At 48.3% G+C, this 23,694-nt stretch overlaps 1 protein-coding gene across 1 annotated transcript in view; it reads left to right on the forward strand.

Annotated features, from left to right (window-relative positions):
• The window catches only part of XYLT1 (xylosyltransferase 1), a 343,548-nt gene that overhangs the window by 93,906 nt on the left and 225,948 nt on the right, over nt 1-23,694 (forward strand). The window contains exon 2 of the mRNA XM_065924410.1: nt 1,802-1,840. Within this exon, the coding sequence (XP_065780482.1) occupies nt 1,802-1,840 (39 nt within the window). The remainder of the gene's footprint in view (nt 1-1,801; nt 1,841-23,694) is intronic.

Consider the following 23,694-nt stretch of genomic DNA (forward strand, 5'->3'; position numbering starts at 1 on the left):
CTAGGCATCCTTATAAAGATGCCACAGAGGAGCAGTAATCCAGAAAGTGAGTGACAGTTATTTAGGATGGTGTGGGGTTTGGATGTTCCAGTCTCTCTACACTTTCTATCTTTTTTTTTTTTTTTAATTATAGAAAGAACACTTAACATGAGGTCTGTCCTCTGACTGAAATTTTCAGTGTATAGTGCCATGTTGTTAACTCTAGGCTCGAGGTCCTACAACAGATCTCTGGAGCTTATTTGGCTAGTGGGACTGAAACTTCGTACCCGATACATAGCATCTTCCCCTTCCCCTCTCCTTCCAGCCCCAGCCAACCACCCTTCTACTCTCTGCTTCTCTGAGAGCTTATTTTAGTTGCCTCATAAAAGTGGAATTATGAGGTCTGTACTCCCATGATCCTAGAAGCCAAATTCTTAATAGCCAAAACATGGAAACAACCGGTATGTCCATTGACAGGGGAATAAAGAAAATATGTTGTATATATGTATGCACAGCCTGCGTGCTAACTCAGTTGTGTCTGACTGAGTGACCGACTCTTTGTGACCCCATGGACTGTAGCCTGCCAGTCTCCTCTGTCCATGGGATTTTCCAGACAAGAAAACTGGAATGGGTTGCCATTTACCCCTCCATGGGATCTTCCGACCCAGGGATGTATCAAACCTGAGTCTCCTGCGGCTCCTGCAGTGGCAGGCAGATTCCTTACCACTGAGTCACTTGGGAAGCCCCATGTATATACACAGTGGAATATTATTCAGCCTTCAAACAAGAAGGAAATCCTCCCATTTGTAACAACACGGGTGAACCTTGAAGGCATTGTGCTAAGTAAAATAAGCCCATCACAGAAAGACACATAAGGCATGATTTCTACATTTCCTCCTCGTTCACAGCAGGGGCCAGGGGGCTGGGGCAAATTTGCATGCTTTCTGGAAGCCTGTGTTGGAAAATCTGCTTGGATAAAGCAAAGCTTCCAATTGAGTTTGCCCTTCGGGGCTCTAAGATCATGCCCATTCTCAGTCAGAGGCAGCTTGAGGTTACTTTCCCAGAATCATGAATCCAAGATGATTAAGTGCAGGGCCAACACAGTCCAGACAAAAATAGCCTTTATGTGCTGAGCTTCCTGTTTTCTTTGGAATCCACTTGCTGAAAACCGCTACCTCCTCTCCAGGCGTCCCTTGCTCCTCTGTACCCACCCTGCCCCCACCCGGAGTTCACGTTTAATGACCCGAACATTTCCAGTCAATTGGCTTTTGTCGCAAGTGAATGAATGGGACTTTCTCTGGCCTTCTCTCTCCTGAAAGGAATCTTCCCCAGCCCCGTTGGAATGTGCCACACAGACTGGGAATTAAGCTCGTTCTTTTCCCTCTGTCTCATTCCTTCCCTCATTCTCTCCCAGATCAGACACAGTGGTGGCCTTCCCCCTCATGGGGACTTTATATCCTTTCAGGTTTATTTCTAACCCTCTTGTGAACCCATCTTCTCCTTCCCATCGATGATTTGAACACATTTTGAGATGCTCTGCAAGGGGGCTTTGTTTGTTTTTTCTTACCCTTGCACTTCATCTTCTTGCGTGATCTCCTGCGGGTGTCCCTGCAACCTCCTGTGAAAGATTTTATCCTCCTTCCTCATGTGGGTGTGGGAGAAGGTGGAGAATGTCGCATGGAATGGGGGCGACAGAATGGGGCCACCCTCCCTGTGTGGTTGCTTGCGCACTGCAGAGGTACAGCTTTGTTTTAAAGTGGTGCCGGGGTAGAAGTTACATTTCCCCACCACTCACACGCATTTTCTCCTTTTTTCCCCACAGGACCCACAACCAAGCCCAGTGATCACCCTGGAGACCCAGGTGAGTACCTCCCCATGGTCTGTCTCACCTTCTCTGCCCTGTTTCTCCAGAACCACCTCTCCAGGGAGCGTTTATCAACATCCTCTTGGCTCCAGGACTCAGAAAAACGGGACAGACACATAACAGCTGTCTCTCTGCCCTGTTGAGATATTGTGTGTGCACCCAGGTTCTGAAAGCACCATGGGAAGAATCAGACTTGTTTTTCTGAATTTTCCTCCACCCAGTGGTCACAAGGAGGTAAACGCAAAGAGCAGAGGCAGGGAGGAGCCATGCGGTGGGGGGTGGCTGCTCGTTCTTGCCTTGGGTTTGGAGAACTCTCTCCCTTGGGCAGTTAGTTGCATCCTTGCGCCTGCTTGTGCATCGGACCATTCTGGGATTTCTGAATCACAGTGGCGCTCCTGGATGGGGCGGGTGACCAGTGGGCCTTGTAAGGAGGGCCCTTATTGTATGCTTCTGTTTTCCTGGGCAGCTGTGAGTCCAGCAGACTCAGGTGGAGCCCTGGAGCTGTGTCTTCTGGCCCTGAGGGGCCCTGACCCACTCAGCCTCTGTCTGCCCATCTGGAATGTTGTTACCATAGGAATAGTGCCCGCCCTGCAGGGCTGTGATGAGGATGGCAGGGTAGAGTGTCTCTAAAGTCATCAATACATTGCTAAGTGCGTGTGAGTGTTAGCTTTTTAAACCAGTGGAATGCTTCCCTTTCTCATGGGACTTGCAGGAGGTGTATCTTTGTTTTTGTTTTGCTTTTAAACTTCTTATCTTGTACTGGGGTGTAGCTGATTATCAAAAACTGTGATAGTTCCAGGTGAACACTGAAGGGACTCAGCCATACTGATTGATCCATGTATCCATTCTCCCCGAAACTCCCCCCCATCCAGGCTGCCACGTAACATTGAGCAGAGATCCGTGTGGTCTACAGTAGGTCCCTGTTGGCTATCCATTGTAAATACAGCAGTGTGATATGTCCATCCCAAACTCCCTAATTATCCCTTCCCGCTGGCAACCGCAAGTTCATTTTCTAAGTCTGTGAATCTAAGGAGGTGTATCTTTGGATTGATCATTTCCTTAGCTCTGTGGGTTGGTCAGATACTAAAGAGAGAAGACAGGGGTGCACCCCAGCCAGCACCCCACGGCTAACAGTGTGAGACAGGCAGACGAGCGTAGCTGAACTTCTCAAGGCTCTTCAGTGACTCCTTCAGCTCCAGGGACCACCTGCCTCCCACTTGTTACCCTCATCACGAGCATCTCTGCCCTGTTTCCCCAGGGGAGTGAGAGGCAAGCCCACCCTACTCCTCCTTCCTTCATGGAAGGCCAGGAACTGTGAAGAAAGTGGATTTTCAGGGTTCCTTTGGGCTCTTTTGTCCTCTCCCCACCTCCATTTACTTATTTGGCTTCAGAAGTACTAGTCACTCAGTCATGTCCGACTCTTTGCGGCCGCATGGACTGCAGCCCACCAGGCTCCTCTGTCTGTGGAATTCTCCAGGCAAGACTACTGGAGTGGGTAGCCATTCCTTTCTCCAGGGGATCTTCCCAACCCAGGGATTGAACCCGGGTCTCCCTCATTACAGGCGGTTTCTTCACCATCTGAGCTGCCCGGGAAGCCCAGTGGACCTCAGGGATGTCCAGAAAACAGAGCCAGCATGAAGGAGCAATGGTGGGATTTTAAGGGGATAAACACCCAATTTTAGCTCCTGTTTGGCCATCCTCTCGTCTGCTTTTCCCCCAAACTCCTACAGGTCAGGAGGTGATGTGGCTGTCACCTCAGCCACATTTGCCATATGTGAATTGTATATTTTGTTTATCCTAAGTCACCTACAATACATTTTCCCTGACATTAACTTGTTTTACTTTTGGAAGTAGACTTACCCTAAACTGCTGATTCCCGATTAGGAGTGTCTTTGACCTTCAGAGGATGTTTGGCAATGTCTGAAGACATTTTTGGTTATCTCACCTTGGAGGGGATTCATTACTTGCATCTAGTAGGTAGCGACCAGAGAGGCTGCTAAATGTCCTACAAGGTGCAGGACACCCCCACAGGAAAAATTATCTTGCCTGAAAAATGTCAGTAGGGCCGAGGTTGAGAAATGCTATCTCAGGGAATAATATTGGTGAAATTACAAGTTTGATGAACCAGTTATGTTTTTTATTTTTTTCCAAAACTTTTAATGTTGAATTAATAAAATTAAAAAGCTCCTTTGGGTGCCCTTTAAAGTCAATCACAGCATCCTCTCAGATTTATGTGCGTTGTACTTTGGGAAATGTGTCTCTCCCTGGTCTACCCCATGGATTATGAGATGCTGGTCCTTCTCTATCAGTCTTTCCCCAGAGAGAAAATTTATGACTCAGAAAAGCCCTGGGTGCACAGTCTGCACCCAGAATTCTGAAAGCCAATCTGGGATGGAGTGGCTGCAGCCTAGATGGTTCTGGATGGTTCTGTCCTTGCCCCAGCTGCATCTTTCACTATGGAAATTGACCCACCGTTCCTGCAAAACCTCCATGGGAAGGAGCAGTCTGTGTGCCCTGGCTCTGACTAGTACGTTGTGCGTGACTGTTCCCACGCACAATTCTCCACCTTCACGGTGAGCTCTTCCACAGTTACGTCCATGGGCCCTGTACCTGAGCCCTGGTTTGCATACAGCCGGCTGTGGCACGCGGCTGGCTTTCTGCCCTGGTGCCATGTCACTGGGGAAATGACTCAATTTGTCTCCAGACAACAGTCCATCAGTCTCATCTGGCGCTCGGTCTTTGGGGAGCCATAGGATGCTGTTGTCTTTCCCCGAGTTCTGATTTCTGATGTTAAAGAGATGTTGGAACCCAACCAAAGTGCAAATGTATTCTTTGTAACTGCTGGCACAAGCTCGTGGCCAGCTTTGACTCTGTGCTGGGCCTCGGCCCATCGTGGGACTCACGAGGGGATCTTCTTCAGCTGCCTGCAGGCAGGGCAGACGAGAGGGGCAGAGAGGTTTTCTGGCAGAACGTGGTGCCCCAAATATCGCCCATATGGCCTGAGCAAGATGGCAGATGTGGCCGAGCGTGGAAGAGCCGGTCAGGCAGAGGTGAGTGGAGGATATGCCCTGAGCCCTGGGTCAGCGCCCCCTGCCTGCCCCGACTCCTTCCTGCCCCAGTGCCCTTTGCTCCCAAGAAAGGCATCACCTGCTCCGTCCTGGAAAACAGGTGCCACAGGTGGGCCTGACTTCACGATTTCATTGTGAGCTGTGTCCGTACATTGGGCTGCAGTGGCGTGGCTTGCCCAGGGCTCAGCCTGCATTGGGACGTTGGGCCAGCTGGGGCCCCGTCCCTCCCCGCATCCCCTGTCTCCCTAGTACTCCCTGCCTCGGCCCCCACCCAGTGTTCCCAGGCAGCTGTGCCCAGTTGGGGGAGAGACTTCGATTGGCTGCCGAGGCCTCTTCTGCTCTCTGCAGTCGGCACAGCCAAACTTCGCATCTGTTGGCATCAGCAGGACTTTCTCTGCTTAACAGTCAGATTAATGAATGAGGAAGTTGAATAATCCCTGGGGTCAGTTTTCTCTTGGCAGGCTGTCCGGGGGGGTACGGAGGACTCCCTGACTTGTGGTGGTGAATGCCTTTCTGGTCTCCAGATGGTGGTTACCCGGGAACCAAGTGATCTAGAGATGCAAAAAGAATGTCTGAAAGGACTTTGAATTTGGTTAGCAGTGCTGGTGTATCCCCCACTCTTACTGACCTTTACCATTTGCCAAGAACTGATTTCCCCCACTGAATCCTCAAATGCCATTATTCCATGGGTCTTTTCATGATATCCAACTTCCAGGTGAGGACCCTAAGGGTCAGAGAGGTTAAGTAACTTGTCCAAAGACACGCAAGACCTAGCACTGGTGAGTGTCAGACTTGGGGCCATATGACATTGGAATCTATCTTCTCAACCTCTCTATTTTTCCACAAAAAGTTAAAAAAAAAAAAATTTGCTTTGGCATCGACAGAGGATAAGATGGTTGGATGCCATTACTGACTCAATGAACATGAGTTTGGGCATGCTCCAGGAGTTGGTGATGGACAGGGAAGCCTGGCATGCTGCAGTCCATGGGGTCGCAAAGAGTTGGACACGACTGAGCGACTGAACTGAACTGAACCAGTAGAAAGACTTGCCGATGCTCAGAGAAGCTGGAGGGATGAACTTGATGTTTGTGCCCCAAGGTTGGTATAGATAGATAGTGCTTTGTATAGTTTTATGCAGATGTACTTAGGTAAGTAGGTAGAGGAATGATGGATAGATGGTAGGTGGGTAGATGTATAAATAAGTAGAGATAATGCTTCCTGTGAGGCCTAATTCTTTGACAGCTTGCCACTAGGCTTGTGAGTAAAAGGGTTTAAGCAATGGACCCAACAGAAAATTTATTTTAAAAACAACAAAAATGAAACATCTTCCTGTGCAGCAATAGTGTTTTGGTGAATTTAAATGCTCATTATTAACTTTTCCCAGGTGGCGCAGTGGTAAAGAATCTGCCTGCCAATGCAGGAGACATGGGTTCGATCCCTGGGTTGGGAAGATCCCATGGAGTCGGAAATGAATGCTCATTATTTGATTCTCTCTTTCTCATTGGTCCCCAAGATAGTTCATCGTTTCTGAACCCACTCCTGTTCGCAAGGTCTCTCGTCATTTAATTTTAGCTTCTCTGCTGCCCTTCCTGTCACCCCCCTCCCCAGCATCATCACTGTGAATTAGTTCATGGCCTCAGCTCCAACACTGAGATCCCCTGGGAGTGGTAATAAAGGAACTCTTCAGTAGAGTGAAGATATATTAGTCTGCATCTAATATATCTGTGAGGTTGGCTCTTCTTGGAGGGGAGCAAGCCTTCCTTTACTCTGAGATTTCTCTCTGGGCCTGAAGATCAAGGGCATCAGGGGGAAATCTCCTGACTGCTCAGCCTTCAACAACCTACCTGGTCCTTGAATTTCTTTGGTCAGCCAACAGAAGGTACAAGGGCAGGGAGTTACATTCACATTATTTAAAGATAGTGCTGAGTGCTGGGGTCACTGAGGGTGTGAACAAAACTCCCGAAGAAAACAAGCAGTGGGTGGAAGGAAATCAGTCCAGGAGAAATTCATCCAGGTGGTTACCCAGCAAATAGTTTGGTGCCCAAGAGGAGGCCAGGCCTTGATGCTAAAGATACAGCAGTGAACAGGACAGAAGGAGTCTTGCTCATGGAGCTCCCATTCTGCTTGAGGGAGTCAGTGTATTTAGAAACAAGTAAATATGTCCATACTTTCAAGGAGTATTGAGTAAACAAAAACAACACCAGTGTGTCTGTAAGCGGGAGTGATGGGATACCACAAGGGGGAGGGTGCTCAGGGAAGTCACTTTCTGGAGCTGAGTTTCAAGCTCAGGAGGTGACATTTGAGCTGAGAGCTTACAGTGGGAAGAGTTAACCAGGCAAAGAGGCGGCCCTAATCCTGTTTGGGGAGTTTTTCATATTACATCTGAAGTGAAGTGAAAGTCACTCAGTCATGTCTAACTCTTTATGACCCCATGGACTATACAGTCCATGGAATTCTCCAGGCCAGAATACTGGAGTGGGTAGCATTTGCCTTCTCCAGGGGACCTTCCCAACCCAGGGATCGAACCCAGGTCTCCCGCATCGCAGGCGGATTCTTTCCCATTACATCTGGGTTCCTGTAAAAATGGTGCCAGTTTTCCTTAGAATCAGTTCAAGTGTGAGCTCCTTGGAGCTCCTTCGATGCCTTTGTGGCATTAGAACGTCAGGATGAATAAGGAATTACCTTTCTCAGGCAAGGGTGAGGGGCAAGGACTGAGCTGGGACCCAGGGAGAAGTGGCCTAAATCTGGGACTGTCCAGTCAGCCTAATGCCTGGAGCAAGCATTTTGACAGGGAATTCCTGATCCGAGCAGCGCTGGGCTGTAATCATGGGACTTCCATGAAAAATCAGCTAATCGTCATCATCAGCTAATTAGCTGGCTTGAGTTCAGCTGAACTGAAGTCTGAGTCTAAACTAGTGGTTCACGACTTGGGGACAGTTTCACTACCTTCATGCCTGGGGACATTTGTTGATGTCTGGAGACATGTTTGATTGTTACAGCCTGGGGACTGGGGAGAGTTACTGTGGGCAGAGGGCAGGGATGGTGGTAGACACCCCACCATGCTTGCAGTCGCCAATGTCAGTAGTGCCAAGCATGAGAAGGGCTGGTTTAACCTCAGTTGCTATGTGGACAGCTTAGTTTACAAAGACAGCCCCGGCCACGTAATTGTGACCGTGTAGAAGGGCGTAATTTGTTCCTTCCTTGGTGTTCTCTTTGTTTATGTTCAAACATCACCCTCTCTGGTTAATACCAGACCTCCGCCTCCAGGCTCTTGGCCATGACACATCCACACCGCAAAGCCTCTAGGGCTGAGTTGCCAGAGGGGGACTGCACGCAGGGTGATGACTCACAGCGCTTATGAGCATGTGCCCCACGTGTGGAAAAGGGAAAACACCTCTCAGAGACGGTTTCCTGAGAGATGCGAGGGCCCAACAGTGCAGAGAATATACACCTTTTTTTTTTTTTTTTTTTTGAGTTAAAATGCCTAGCTATTTGGCTGGATTTGGAGAGGGTTGGGCCAAGGCTTTTGGACCAATGGAGCAAGACTTGTGAAAAACTCAGCTTTAAGGCCCAGTTCCTCTTTCAGAGGCAGACCACAGCCTCCTCTGTGCAAACTTCTTTCTCTTGAAGCTGTTCCCTGACTCCCAGGATTAAAGCAATTGCTGTCTCCTCGCCTGGCTTCCAGCTCTGGGCTTCGATTAACCTTTTCCTCCGTGGAGAGCGGTTTGGGGAGTAATCAGGAGTTTCTGAATGGCTCTTACCTGAATCTTCAGACCATTAATTCTTATGGTGCCCGGCATCTGTTGAGAAGACAGTGAGAGCAAATTGCTTCGCAACCCATCTGCTTTCCTCCTGCCGGCTTCCTTGGGAGAGCAGTACCTCTATGGAGCCGACAGGGCTGTTTTTGGGACCAGCCAAATCCCTCCACCATGGTCTATTCCTCTGGTTCTGATTTGCCGGGTCTTTAATTAGCCTTGGTGGGAGGGGTGGGCCCCTGCCCGGGCCGGGACTTGGCTCGCCAGGCAGGGAGGCTGGGCCAGGCAGGAGAAACATTCTCAGAGAGGGTTTGCGGTCCTATGGCCATGGTGCTGCCCCAGTCTGCATGATTCAGGGCGCATGAATTGATGCAACCTTCCACAAATAGCCAGCAAGTTCCCCGAAGTGTAGCCACATGCACGATTTTGAAAAACAGATCGTGTTGAGGTCATTATTCCTCTATTCTTGGTGGGAGACGACTTCTTCCAAGATGTTGAGAGTTTGAATTTTAGCCCTTGACTGAGAGCACTGCAAACTGTAGCTCTTGTCAATAATGACCAGTGTATTGACACAGCAACTATATGTTCACTCTGAGCTGCGAACTACTCATATAATTGTGCATTTAGTACTTTTAGCCATGGTTCTCTAAGCACTGAGAATATAGGCTATGCAGTTTTCTAAGTAAGCTCTTTACATGGATTCACTCACCAGATTTCACACCTGTCTCCTGTGGGAGATATTACTGTCATCCCCATTTTACAGACGAGGAACTGAGGCACAACCAGTCAGGCTGCTTGTCCAATAGCTAACACATGGAGCAGCTGGGATTTGGACCTGGAACTGGCAGTCTGACTTTCATTTATCAGGAAACAGGTGATGCTTGCCCGTGCAGGAGACATAAGAGATGAGGGTTCAATCCCTGGATCGGGAAGATCCCCTGGAGGAGGGCATGGCAACCCTCTCCAGTATTTTTTGCCTGGAGAATCCCATGGACAGAGGAGCCTGGCAAGCTATAGTCCGTGGCGTTGCATAGAGTCAGGCATGACTGAAGCGACTCAGTGCATAACACGCATATGTGATGTATGTACATCAGTGCATACAGTCAGCTCTCTGAATTCTCCATCTTCAGATTCAGCCAACCGTGGATCAAAACTATTTGGAAAAAAATTCCAGAAAGTTCTGAAATGCACAACTTGAATTTGCCACATGCTAACAGCTGTTTGTATATCATTTACATTGTATTAGGTATTGTAAGTAATCTAAAGGTGATTTAAGGTATATGGGAGGGAGGATGTGTGTAAGTTATATGCAAATACTATGCCATTTTATGTAAGTGACTTGAGACGCTGTGGATTTTGGTCTCTGTGGGGAGGCCTGGAACCAGTTCCCCCAGAGATACTGAGGGAAGATTGTATACACATAATACATATATGCATGCATGCATGCTAAGCCAGTTCAGTCGTGTTTGACTCTGTGACCATAGCCCACCAGGCTCCTCTGTCCATGGGTTACATTATAGTAATAATATGTTATACATTAGATGTCATATGTTATGTATTAAAAAATACAATTCTGTTTCTATATCTAATTCATATCTAATTTGTGTATCTATCTAATCATTATCTCACATGTATCTATATCTGATGTATATGTGCATTATATTGCATACATTATAATTCACATGTGTGTAATATATGCAATATAACATGCATATGCTCCATGTAGATTAGATAGCTATAGAGCTCATGCAGGGAGATACAGATTAGATATAGAATACATGTATTAACAAATATGGTATTGGTATGGGCTTCCCTTGGTAGCTCAACTGGTAAAGAATCTGTCTGCAATGCAGAAGACCCCGGTTCAATTCCTGGGTCGGGAAGATCCCCTGGAGAAGGGATAGGCTACCCACTGCAGTATTCTTGGACTTCCCTAGTGGCTCAGATGGTAAAGAATCTGCCTGCAATGTGGGAGATCTGAATGCAGTCTCTGGGTTGGGAAGATCCCCTGGAGGAGGGCAAGGTAACCTACTCCACTATTCTTGCCTCAAGAATCCCCATGGACAGAGGAGCCTGGTGGGCTACAGTCCATGGGGTAGCAAAGAGTCAGACACGACTGAGAACACAGCACATTCTGTAAGTAAACAGGCCTCGTTAATTCCACAACTTGATGGACAGTATAGGGTAAGGTTGACACTAAGTATCAAGTAAAAGCAAAAGGCACGACTGAGTGACTAAGCATAGCACAGCATGGAAGAGCTAGAATGTAGATATAGACCTATAGTAGGCATGGATTTAACTACGGATAGAGTCATAGGTGGGGCTTCCCTGGCGACTCAGATGGTAACGGATCTGTCTGCAATGCAGGAGACCTAGGTTATATGTATAGTTACAGATAGAGTTGTAAGTAGAGATGGAGAAAGAGGCAGTGATCTCTCCCTTGGCGGTCCCCAGCAGTCAGGTGTGGAAATACCTGTCTGTTCGGAGTGAATTACTCACAGCTGAGGCTCTGTGCAGTGGGAGTGAGTGCAGAGAGTGAGCAGAGTGGTTGCACCATGAGAAGGAGACACATTTCCCGTCCAGCAGATACATCTTCTTAAAGTGCCCCGAACTCCCAGCTCAGAGGGGAAGCCCACGGTGCCCTCAGCTGAGCAGCAAGGAGTGCCACCAGATTTGCATTAAATGGCACGCTGGAGGCTCAATGAGAAGGGGCTGCCGCCGCTTGGCACACACACCACATGTGTGTGCACTCAGTCACTTCAGTCGTGTCCGGCTCTGTGCGACCCTATGGACTGGAGCCCACCAGGATCCTCTGTCCATGAGATTTCCCAGGCAAGAATACTGGAGTGGATTGCCGTGCCCTCCTCCAGGGGGTCTGCCAGAGCCAAGGATCAAACCCATGTCTCCTGTGGCTCCTGCACTGGCAGGCGGGTTCTTTACCACCAGCGTCACTTGGGAAGTCCGTACCACGAGTTTTGAGGCTTAATCTGTCTTCTCCATGGGGTCTTCTGGTTGACGTGGGTCCTGGTGGAGGAGGGACAGTCGACTCCCAGGGCCCAGACTTGGAGGATTTAGGAACGCAGAGCATCCGAATGCTGTTTTTGCAACATCACTCGCATGCTTTCTCTGCACTAGGACTTTGCTAGTTTACGGGTCATCTTATGTAATCATGACCTGGGGAAGGGATGCGTGTTCCCCTCCTTTGCAAGTGAAGATGCTGAGACACTGACAGGTTAAATCCTTAGTCCAAGGCCACAGCCTCCTAAGTGGCAGAGGAAGGACCAGGGCCAGGCCTCCGTCTTCTGCAGCATTGGCTGTGCCCCCTGCCCCTCGGGGCTCACCGGGGTCCATCTTCATGTGTGTTACACGTGGGAAAACCTGGAGTGGCCTCCCAGCTTTTGCAGTCACCCAGCCTGTTAGTGATAGACTTGCATTCACGTGACCCTTCGCCATTGCCAGTCAGGTAAGCCACGCATGGCTTCTGACCACGGAGAGTTCACACTCACTCTGGACAGTCAACAGCCCCACACCTCCCTCGTGCACCCTCCTGCTGACCCCACCATGGGCGCTAGGTCTCAGCACCCTGCTGTGTGTTGGGCGTCTCCCATCCCCAGCCCCATCAGGTCCATTCCCCATCCATCCATGCTTTTCTGGGTCCCAGAGGTTGACCTTGATGGGTTTCAGCAGTGTGGACTTCTTGCTGCTTTGGCCAAGGGGAGGCGCTGGCAGGAGACGCGAGGAGAGGGGGTCCATGGATGGGGTCATTTCCTATAGGTTGGCTGAGTTGCCTGAGCGGGGCTCAGCTCCCGTAGGGCTGACCTGTCCTGTAGCTACAGCGACTTGCCCCAGAACCTGATCACACGGATTCCCAGAAGTGACAGCTGCCCGCTGTTGCCAGCACCGCTCTGTCAATTTCCCTTGTAGAAAATGTCCCTTTGTAGAGTGTCCTCAGCTGTCCCGCAGGAGAGTGGCATCTGTTTCCTCGGGGCCTGGACATTGAGCCGGCCTCTCGCCCCTTCCAAACATAGCACTCCCAGCGGGGCTTCCAGGGGTGAATCACTCTCCTTTTTGGTCCTGCTGCATGGTAGAGTAGGGGGTCCTCAACCCAGAGGAAAGCCCCAGGATGGATGGCAGGGAACAGTGACTCTCTTGTGGGTGTCTTGAGCATTTTTCTGGGCGGAAGATCAGAGCTGTTAATTCTATTTGTGACAGCCTCCACCCCCTCCCCACACCCCCAACCCAACCTCGGAGCAAACAGTCTCAGCATCGCTGTGCTAAATAAAGCATGAGAGGAACCCACGTGTGTGGGAAAGATGCCCCAGGCAGGGACCAGGCTGCTCTGAGTCTTGTCACTCAGGGTGTGTCTTGTCAGTTACACCCTTGTGCCCGGCTTGGCTCCGAGGCAGTGAAGGGCACCTTCACCTGGAAGGGACCAAGATCTAGGCTGGCGAGGTGGGAAAGGCAGGGCTTCAGCTCCTCCCTGTTCGCCCAGAGCAGACAGACAGACAGACAGAGACGTCAGGGTCTTCCTGCCAGCAAGCAAGGCCTTTGCCAACTCTCCTTTTCTCATTCGCTATCACACCTCCAGGAAATATGACCGTCTTAGCGTTTGAATCTGATTTCTCAGAAGTGCCACCACGTCTCCCCCGGGAGGGCCAGCACGTGGCCATTTCTCCCGCCCCAGTGGTCCTGGCTGGGGGGCTGGGAGGCCTTCTCCCGGTGGGATGGAGCGGTGGGGCCCTGGCTCCAACGTCAGTGCTGCCCTCCCTGCTGAGTTCCAGTGCCTTTCTGAAAAGGAACGTCTTGTTAATAACCCCTTCTGATTTTCTTCTGGGAACTGCAGCTCTTATTTTTCCATGGAAAGGAAGGGGACTGAATGGAAAAACTCAAGTTAGCCGTGGTGTAGCCGCCAGATGGGTGGGGCTGAGGACAGTGGGGCACCTTTATTGTCCTGAGAAGGAAAAGCCCAGCCAGCTCAATGCTTAGAAGAAAGAAACTCCAGCTACACAAGGGGCTTAAAGCGACTTCTTTGCCAGTGACTCGCCTGCCCTAGTTATAGCTGGTACAGTTGTAAGGGGGCAACAGCTAACTTTCTCAAGACATCCTAGAGCCAGAGTCATATACAGGCTTCCTGGTGGCATCTCCAACTGACCCACACGGTTTTTATTTGTTTGTTTGGGAGTTGAGAGGGGGTTTGGAGGATTTGTGGTAAATTGGGAGGTAAAACCACATTGAGCCTCTAGACATCAGCTAGTGGCAAGGGCCAGCTGCCACCTTTGGAAGGGGCCCGGGGTCACCCTCGTGGTCTTTTCCACTCACTCTCCTCGCTGGGAGGCCCCTGGAGCACTGTGTGTGTGGTACCCCTGGGGCAGACAGGATTCTGCATCCCACTGGGGTTCACATGCAGAGTAGTTAAGGGCAGCCTGGCCACTCCACACAGCCCCTTGGTGGGGCAGGAAAGAGCCTTGTAGACTTGGCAGCAGACCTCCTGGCTCACTGCTGACCTGCCATGAGACCTTCCCTATGCTAACTGATATTGTACCTCAATTTCTTTAAAAAATATGAAGGTACCAGCAGTAGCTGCATCTCCGGCAGCTGGGATGGCCAAATGGACTAATATGCATGAAGCAGAAGGTGAAAGAGGAGAATGAAAAAGCTGGCTTAAAATTCAACATTCAAAAAAGTGAAGATCATGGTATCCGGTCCCATTACTTCATGGCAAATAGAGGGGGAAAAAGTGGAACCAGTGTCAGATTTCATTTTCTCAGGCTTCAAATGCAGACAGCGACTGCAGCCATGAAATTAAAAGACGCTTGCTCCTTGGAAGAAAAGCTATGACAAACCTAGACAGTGTGTTAAATGGCAGAGACATCACTTTGCCAACAAAAGTCCATATAATCAAAGCTATGGTTTTTCTAGTAGTCACGTATGCATGTGAGAGTTGGACCATACAGAAAGCTGAGCGTCAAAGAACTGATGCTTTCAAACTGTGGTGAAGAAGAAGACTCTTATGAGTCCCTTGAACAGCAGCAAGGAAATCAACCCAGTCAATCCTAAAGGAAATCCATGCTGAATATTCATTGGAAGGACTGATGTTGAAGCTTAAGCTCCAATACTTTGACCACCTGATGCAAAGAGCCAATTGACTGGAAAGGAAACCCCGATTCTAGAAAGAATTGAAGGCAAGAGGAGAAGGGGTTGACAGAGGGTGACATGGTTGGATGGCATCACTGACTCAATGGACATGAGTTTGAGCAAGCTCAGGGAGAGAGTGAAGGACAGGGAAGCCTGGGGTGCTGAAGTTCATAGGGTCTCGAAGAGTTGGACATGACTTAGCAACTAAACAACTACAATGAGAACCATGCTGGCAGGGAGTACGCATTTAGGATCCCTCTTACAGTTCTGGCTTCAAATCCTGGCTCCTTCCCTTACTGAATGCATCACCTTCGAGAAGGTTTTCAACTTCCTGAGTCTCAGATTCCCTACTGGTTCAAGCAGCCATGACACCCACCTCCCTGGGCTCTTTAGAGGATGGGGTGAGCGTGCCCCGTTATCACTTACAAACACTGACCCCGCCCCGCTTTCTCTCCTGTGTGAGGAGCAGGCCCCCAGAGGGAAGGCTCTTCAGCCTCCTTACACTGTCTCCCCAGCCTGCGTCCTGGCCAAGATGAGGACGCTGGTACTCTGTCCTGGCCAGGATGAGGACGCTGGTACTCTGTCCTGGCCAGGATGAGGACGCTGGTACTCTGTCCTGGCCAGGATGAGGACGCTGGTACTCTGTCCTGGCCAGGATGAGGACGCTGGTACTCTGTCCTGGCCAGGATGAGGACGCTGGTACTCTTTCCTTGCCGGGATTTTTTTTTTTTCTTCTTCCTTCTTTATTTGGATGGCTGGTCCCCTCTTTGCAGAGAGGGGAGTAGCATTCGTTAAAATACCAGGATGTTTCTGATCGCTGAGCCAGATACTTGTGTCCTATGAATGGACTGGGACGTTTGCCTTCGCACAGGGCAAGGGCAGGCTGTGTTGTCACTGTGTAAGGAAAGCCCGGGTCTGCCTGGACGCCGAGCGGTCCACCAAACAACACAGGCAGGCACAGTTCTTCTAATGAAAGAGCATCTTCTTGAGGTGAGGTGAGGTGAGGTGAGAGGTTCCCCCTAGCCCGGGCAGTAGAGCCGCCCCTGCTCAAGAGCCCCACAGCTTCCTTAGCCAGCCAGCTGCCGACCATCTCAGTAACCCCCAGGCAGAGGATGGGCCGAGTCTGATCAACTCTTTTGCCTCTGACCTGCCCATCACTTAAGGGTCCCCCTTCCCAAGGGCTGCCTCACTCTTGCCCCTGCTCATGCACCACGCTTGCTCAGCCGAGGCACTCCTGGCCTTTTGGACTGGATGGCTCTTCATCGTGGGTGCTGTCTTGGGCAGCAGAGCTGGGCCCTACCCACTGGAGGCCAGTGGCATCCCCTCCTCAGTTGCCGCAACCCACAATATCTCCGGATACGGCCAAATGTCCCCTAGGGCCAAGTTGACCCCAGCTGAGAACCACTGGCCTGAGTATGGTTTTTGCAGTGACTGTGTCATAAAACAGTGCTGGGAAGGGTTAGGTGAAGTCCACGGGGTTGGACACCCCCGTATAAATGTCATTGGATTTTAAGTCTTTGCTCTAAAGTGACTTTCTAGGGGTGGAGTGAGGGGGTAGAGGTTAAACAAATCCGCACATGCCTGGTGAGATGAGATAAAAAGGAAAACGCAAATGTTCCAGCAAACGCTGGGACACAGAAAGGTCAAAGGGCCCTGGTGCGTTCCTGGGGTCTGGAGATCCTCACCCCAGCTCCTAACCCCAGTCGCTTTTAGGCTGAGGGCCGGGTGAGGTGAGGGCTGAGTTCCAGGCGGGGCTCCTGAAACTTGCAGGCGTCAGGGTTGGCAGATTTGCTGTGGTTTGGTTCTCGCAGGAGGGTGTGGGCTTGCCTGACACCCGGAAATAGTCTGTGGCTTTGGGACTGACTCTGTAACGTGTTCAAACTGGTCGGTTTTATTCCCTGGTTACGAGGCTCCCGCTGTACTGCATTCACACAAGCAGGTCTTTACGCCCTGGACACTGTGAAAGGGTCCTATGTGCGGAGCATCGACTCAGAACAACCGGACCACTGTGTGCCGTGCCAGAGGTTACTTGTTTACGTGTAGTTTGTCCTTGAGCGTTTCTCCACCCTGTTCTCTGTGGCTAGAAATGTGTTTGCTTTTAATCTTTATTCATTCATTTATTTTTAAATTTTCCTTTTGGGACTTGCGATCTTTTTCTGGTTTTGTTGTTCATTGTCGCTATGCTCAATAACAGACTTCCCAGGTGGTGCTAGTGGTAAAGAAGCCGCCTACGCAGGAGACATGAGATGTGGGTTCAGTCCCTTGACTGGGAAGATCCCCAGAGGGGTGCATGGCAACCCACTCCAGTATTCTTGCCTGGAGAATCCCATGGACAGAGGAGCCCGGTGGGTTACAGTCCTTAGGGTCGCAAGGAGTCAGACATGACTGAAGCAACTTAGCACGCACGCACACATGATCAATAATGTATTATATTCTCCTTTCTTATTATATTATCAATTAGGCCATTCATAGACTATTTATTAAGTGCCTACTTTGTGCCAGACACTGCTTTAGGGGCCAGAGGTACAACAGTGAACAAGACAGAAGTCTGTGCTCTCACATGCTCTCATTCTAAATGGATGGTGTGTGTTTTGATGTTATGTCAGGTGGTTATAGTTGCTAAGGAGGAAACTTAGGAAGAGGAGGGATGGGCCAGGCCAAATCAGTTGAGGACTTTGACTTTTGTGGAACTGGGGTGGGCCTCATGGAAATGAGGCAGTGTTTGGACAGAGACGTGAAGAGTATAGTGGGTGAGGAACAGAGAGCAGCCAGTGCAAAGGCCTTGAGGTGGGCTGTGCTTGGCATTGTTGTTGCACCAGACAAACTAGTGTGGCTAAAGCTAGAATGAGCAAGGGAAAGAGGGGAGGAGGTGGGGCCAGGTCTTTAAAATCTTGTTGAACTTAGGACTTTGCTTATGCTCCACCCTGAGAAGCCCCAGGAGGAATTTGAGCAGAGGAGTGACATGACCTGACTTTTAAAGATGGGACTGGTTACGCCCTGCTGAAAATGCATGGTCATCAGTCAAGAGCAGGCCCAGGGAGACTGGCCAGGGAGGAGGCTGTTAAATATCCAGAGCCATGCAGTGGTCGTGTGGACCAGCTCACAGTGGAGGCCATGATAAGTGGTTTAATTCTGGACACTGGACCTACTGTGGATTGAATGCATATAAAGTAATACAAGCACACAATAATAAATAAATACAATCAAATAATACAAAAGAGTGTGAAGTGAAAAGTGAATCTTTATACCCCCTTTTTTCTGGTCTTCAGAGGTAAATGCTATTATTTTCTTATTTCTCCTTCCAAGTATTTCCTTTGCATATTAATGTGGGTGTGGTGAGGGGGTTGCATAGGCAGGAATTTTTGTTTCCTTGAAACAGAATCTATTAAAGAAAGATATTTTATAGTAACTCGCTGTTTTTCTCACTGTATCTTAGATGTCAGTTTATAACAGCATCCATCACTCTTCTTCATTGTTTTTAGCTGCCTTCTATTTTCTCCAATTATCCCCAGCACCCAGCATGGTGTCTGGTCTGTAGAAACTGTTCAATAAATATTAATTGAATGAATTAAATATCCCATCACCTATTTAGCTGATTTCTTGTTGCTGGACACTTAGATTGTTTCTCTCTCTTTTTTTCCTGTCTTCCAGTGGACGTTCTTGTACACATACCTCTCCACAATTGAGTGTGTACATCTGTAGGGTGAATGCCTATATCTAGGGTGGCTGGCTCAAAGGGTATGTACCTTTTAGGTTTTGGCAGGCCTAGTGGAACTGTCTTATGCAGAGGTTCCTTCAAAACACCTATCAAAGCCATTTCCTGTTTCTTCTCTCAAAAGCACTGGTGATTATCAATCTGTATAATCTGTGTCAAAACAAAGAGTAAAAACAGTACTTACTGTTTTGATTTGCATTTTAGATATGAGTGGGTTGGCGCATTTTTTAAAAGTCGTGTCTGTTGGTGAATCTGTTAGCTCCATTTTCCTGGGTGCCGGATGGCGGAGCTTTCATCCTTGGCCTCCTTGAGATGCGCTGGGTGATACCCGAGACTTGCCGGGCACTTATGTGCCAGTCCGGTCACTCACGTGCCGATGTGATATCCAAGAACGCTGTGAAGGAGGTGTGGTCGGTGTCCTTTTAGATAATGGAACTGAGGCTCAGAGAGGAGTTAAATCAGTGTTCAGAGGTCACCTGTCATGTGAAGTGTACATGGGGAGCTTGCGGACCTTGTTTTATTGCACTTTGCAAATATAGTTAAGTCCTCTGCATACGAGCAAGTTCCATTCTGAGAGCGCGTTCCTAAGTCCAATTTGTTTGTAAGTCCAACAAAGTTACCCTAGGTACCTAATGAATACAACTGGCTATGTAATACTGTACTGTAATAGGTTTATAATACTTTTCATACAAATAATATATGAAAAAAACAAACACAACAAATGAAGAAAACATTTTTAATCTTAAGCTAGTGTCTTGAAAATTACAGTAATACAGTACGACACTTGGCCTACAGGGGCTGGCACACACATTCGTATCTTTGAAAGCTCACAACTGAAAGGTTTATATGTGGGGACCTACTGTACTTTTTTTTTTTTTTTAGCAAGTTGAAGTCTTGGGGCAACCATGCCTTGAGCAAATCTGTTGGCATCATTTTCCCAACAACATTGGCTCACTTTTTGTCTGTGTCATATTTTGGTAATTCTTCACCACATTTCAAAATTTTCACTTGTTATGGTAATCTTCAATCTGTGATCTTTGATGTTACTATTGTAATTGTTTGGATATATTTTAGCAATAAAAATTTTAAATTAAGATATGTACCTCATTTTCTTAGACATGTTATTGCACACTTAACAGGCAGCAGGATGGTACAAACAACTTTTATATGCTCTGGGAAAACAGAAAAGTCATGTGACATGTTTTATTATAACAGTTGCTTTACTGTGTGGTCTAGGATCAAGCCCACAACATCTCCCAGGTGTGTCTGCATTGGAACTGGGCAGAATTCTTACCCACTGTGCCAGACAGGTTGTTGGATTTGGTAATGGCCATGATCCCCCCCACTCCCACCTCCTTTAAGACTTGACCTGTTATTTGGAAAACAAGCCAGAGCATGTCCTGGCTTTAGGGAGTAACTGGACCAGACCTGGCATATGGCTGCATGTAGACCTGGGGCCCAGCCTGTGGTGTGAGAGCTGGAGACACAGCTCTGAGCCAGGCGCACTTTGCCCAAGGCCACTCCAGAGTCCGGCTCACCTTTCCCCACTCAACACATCTCCTGGAACTGGATCTGGGGGCTGACTGCAGAAGTGTCTGCGGTTAGAACCATGGCTCAGATCAGATAGATGGAAAAATGGAGAGAAGATGACAGAGGGACTGATGGAAAGAAGGAAGGATGGAAGAAAAAGAGAGGAAAGAGGGAAGGATAGATTAATAGATAGAAATAAAATCTTGGTTCATATTAAAAAATTCTTACTGTAACCTGGGGTTCCCTAGTGGTTCAGAGACTTCCCTCGTGGTTCGTTGCATCTCTAATGTAGGAGACACAAGTTCAATCCCTGGGTTGGTAAGATCCCCTGGAGAAGGAAATGGCACCCCACTCCAGAATTCTTGCCTAGGAAATCCCATGGACAGAGGGACCTGATGGACTACAGTCCATGGGGTCGCAAAAGAGTCAGACACGGCTTAGCCCCTAGACAGCAACAACTACCACAACTGTACACTGACCACTGCTTCATGGACCAGGAATTGGAAGATTACAGACCTAGTGCCCTGCACCCAGGGAGCTCACATCCAGAGCAGGGCATTTAAACCTTTGGTGTCATGGACTCCTTTGGCATCTGCCAAACTTATGTCCTCCTTCTCTGAATATTCTTCTTAAAAGGAAGAAAAGAGAATGCATAGGATTACAAAGGAAAGCAGTTATATTGAAATACAGCTATCAAAATATATATAAAAATAACAAATACATGGAGTTATAATGCATTTGCATCTTTATTAACACATTAAGTAACTAGATTTGGCAGCAGGTCTAATAACTACCGTAATTATGAAGTAGTGACAAGTGTGAACTAATATTTTGAGACATCTGCTAGTAAAGCAGTGTGATGTGTAAAACTCTGTAATTTCTATTGGAGCCAGTCTTAGGTTTTGCTAATACCTCAGCTGTCTGGTGCCGACATTCATAACTGAAGGGCATGCTAAATTTCAGTTAGAGTTAGTGAAAGTAATGACGAAAATAAATATGTATACAATCAAGACCCCCAGAATTCTCTCCACAGAACCCCATGTCCATGGACAAGGACCCCTGGGCTAGATGGAGAGATGAGTCATCGGGAGATGGTGTACACTCATTTCACAAGTGCAGTGGTGGTCAGGGTCACGTGTATTATTCAAATAAGCTGTCTTGCTGTCTCTTTCTCTCTGTCCTTTTGCGTTTTTCCCAACCATTTATAATTGAAATTATTGTAGGATAAATGAACTTCTGATATTTCTCCCTCTTGGAGTGCTGTCCGTTCAGTTCAGTCACTCAGTCACGTCCAACTCTTTGCGACCCGATGGACTGCAGCACACCAGGCTTCCCCGTCCATCACCAACTCCCGGAGCTTGCTCAAATTCATGTGCACAGAATCAGTGATGCCATCCAACCATCTCATCTTCTGTCGCCCCCTTCTCCTCCTGCTTTCAACCTTTCCCAGCATCAGGATCTTTTCCAATGAGTCAGTTCTTCGCATCAGGTGGCCAAAGTGTTGGAGTGCCGTCAGGTCTGTGATAATCTGGGAGCACCCAGCACAACCCACAGCACTCCTGGAAGGCTCCCGGGAGGAACTGTTGCCTATCTGTTGTCCTAAAGGGTAAGTGAGGGTGGCCAGGAGATTCAGGGATCAGGGGTGCACAGGCCATTCTCAACAGAGAGGACAGAGACGAAATGATAGCTTCTATCAGGAAATCAGAAGGCATGTGATGTTAATGGTGATCAGGGAGAGAAGCAGAGAATGGCAAGAGATGGGCCTGATGAGGTGGGCAATGGGGAGCTATCAAAAGCATTTGAGCAGGAGAGTAACATGGTCTAAGGCCAGCGTGAGAAGATCTTTCTGACTGCCGCTTGGGGAATAGATTGGAAAGGGGAGCCTGGAGGCAAGGGGGCCAGGAAAGGGGCATTCAGTCCAGAAGAGCTATGAGGAATGCATGAAAGGGGCAGGGAAAGAGTGGAGGGGTCAGATTTCAGGGTCATTAATATGTAGACTAGACGGGGCAGGCTTTTGGCAAGTAGGGGGGGTGTCGGGAAGGGCACATAAAAGAATTCAGGTAAGAATGTGTGTCAAGGAGCAAAATTGCACACATACACACATACAGAATTGAAGCTCCTCCCACATTTGTGCAGTGTGACAAATTATTTTCACAGGTTCTATCATAACTCATCCTCACACAATAGTAGCAGTGATAGGCAGCTTTTACAAAGCCTGACTTTGTACAGAGCCTCTGACCTAGCTCCTTACATCTGTTTATTCACTGACTTCATAAAACAACTCTATGAGATGCATGTTATTATTCACTGCATCTCACATATGAGGAAACCAAGGCACAGAGACACTTGTCTTCTCATCCAAGGTCACATAGCTAGAAAGCAGCAGAGCCAGAATTGAACCCATGAAGTTGTACTAAGTTGATGAAGTTGGCATTATTATGCCTATTTTACAGTTGAGGAAACAAATTCAGTAAAATTGGATGTGATTTGTTTCAAAAAGGTGGTGCTAATCTGTTGTTAGCTATTAAAAGTTATAAAACATGGAATAAACTTGTATGTTATTTTGTTAAAAAAAAAAAAAGAATGTGTGAATAAAGGACCGATTTGGAGGGGAGAAGAAATCTTTGGACACAGGAGTTTGTGCAAAATCTTGTGAGATAGTCAAGGAGCGAGTGGAATGGAAAAGATCTTAAGGAGCCTTCTATTCCTGTTTGTCCAGAAGGCCAACCCTTGGGAGGGGGCCTTCCCAGGACTTAGAAATATGGAAACTTGCACCCAGGACCTATTTTGGGTGGAATTGCAGTGTTGCAGGTTTAACGCAGGCCACTATCTCCCAGGAATGAAGCGAGGCAAAGGTTAGCAAGAACTAAACCACTTTTTAAAAGAAAAACTTGCACTTTGCAGGGATTTATATGCCTTTCTGGGCCTGAATAATAAGTTTTTTTACAGCTACAGCTGGCGTTATATATGACCTTGTAAAATGCCATGATAGCGTCTAACGAATATTGTATTGCAGAAGATACGACTTTCTTTTCCAAGGGCTTTTTAAAGCACCATCTCTGGCTTGGGCAGGCACTTCATCTGAGAGGGCAGCGAGCATCTGCCCTGGCACTGCTGTTACTGTCAAGGTTTCCAGGCCCCGAGGAGACAGCCACTGGCAGGGAGGGGCCTGATCTGACGCACGTGCAGGAGCCCCATGTTTGGGGGATGTCAGCTCAGCTGGCTCAAAGGTCAGACTGGCTCTTCCCCAGGGCATTCAGTCTGGCTAGACTTGCTCTGACCAATTTAGAAGTTGACCTTTCGCAAGGTATGAGTGTCTTTTGATGGTCTAGAATGGCCCTGGGAGAATTCACACACACACACACACACACAGACATACACAGACACACACACAGACATACACACAGACAGACATACACACAGATGTGCACACACACACACAGACAGACACACACACAGAGACACATACCAACACACACACACAGACATAAACATACACACAAACACAGATATACACATAGACACACAAAGACACACACAGACAGACATACACACAGACGCGCACACACACACAGACAGACACACACACAGACACACACACACAGAGACATACCAACACACACACGCAGACATAAACATACACACACA

This window comes from Muntiacus reevesi, chromosome 2, assembly GCF_963930625.1.
Source record: "Muntiacus reevesi chromosome 2, mMunRee1.1, whole genome shotgun sequence".
In the NCBI taxonomy this organism is placed as follows: Eukaryota; Metazoa; Chordata; class Mammalia; order Artiodactyla; family Cervidae; genus Muntiacus; species Muntiacus reevesi.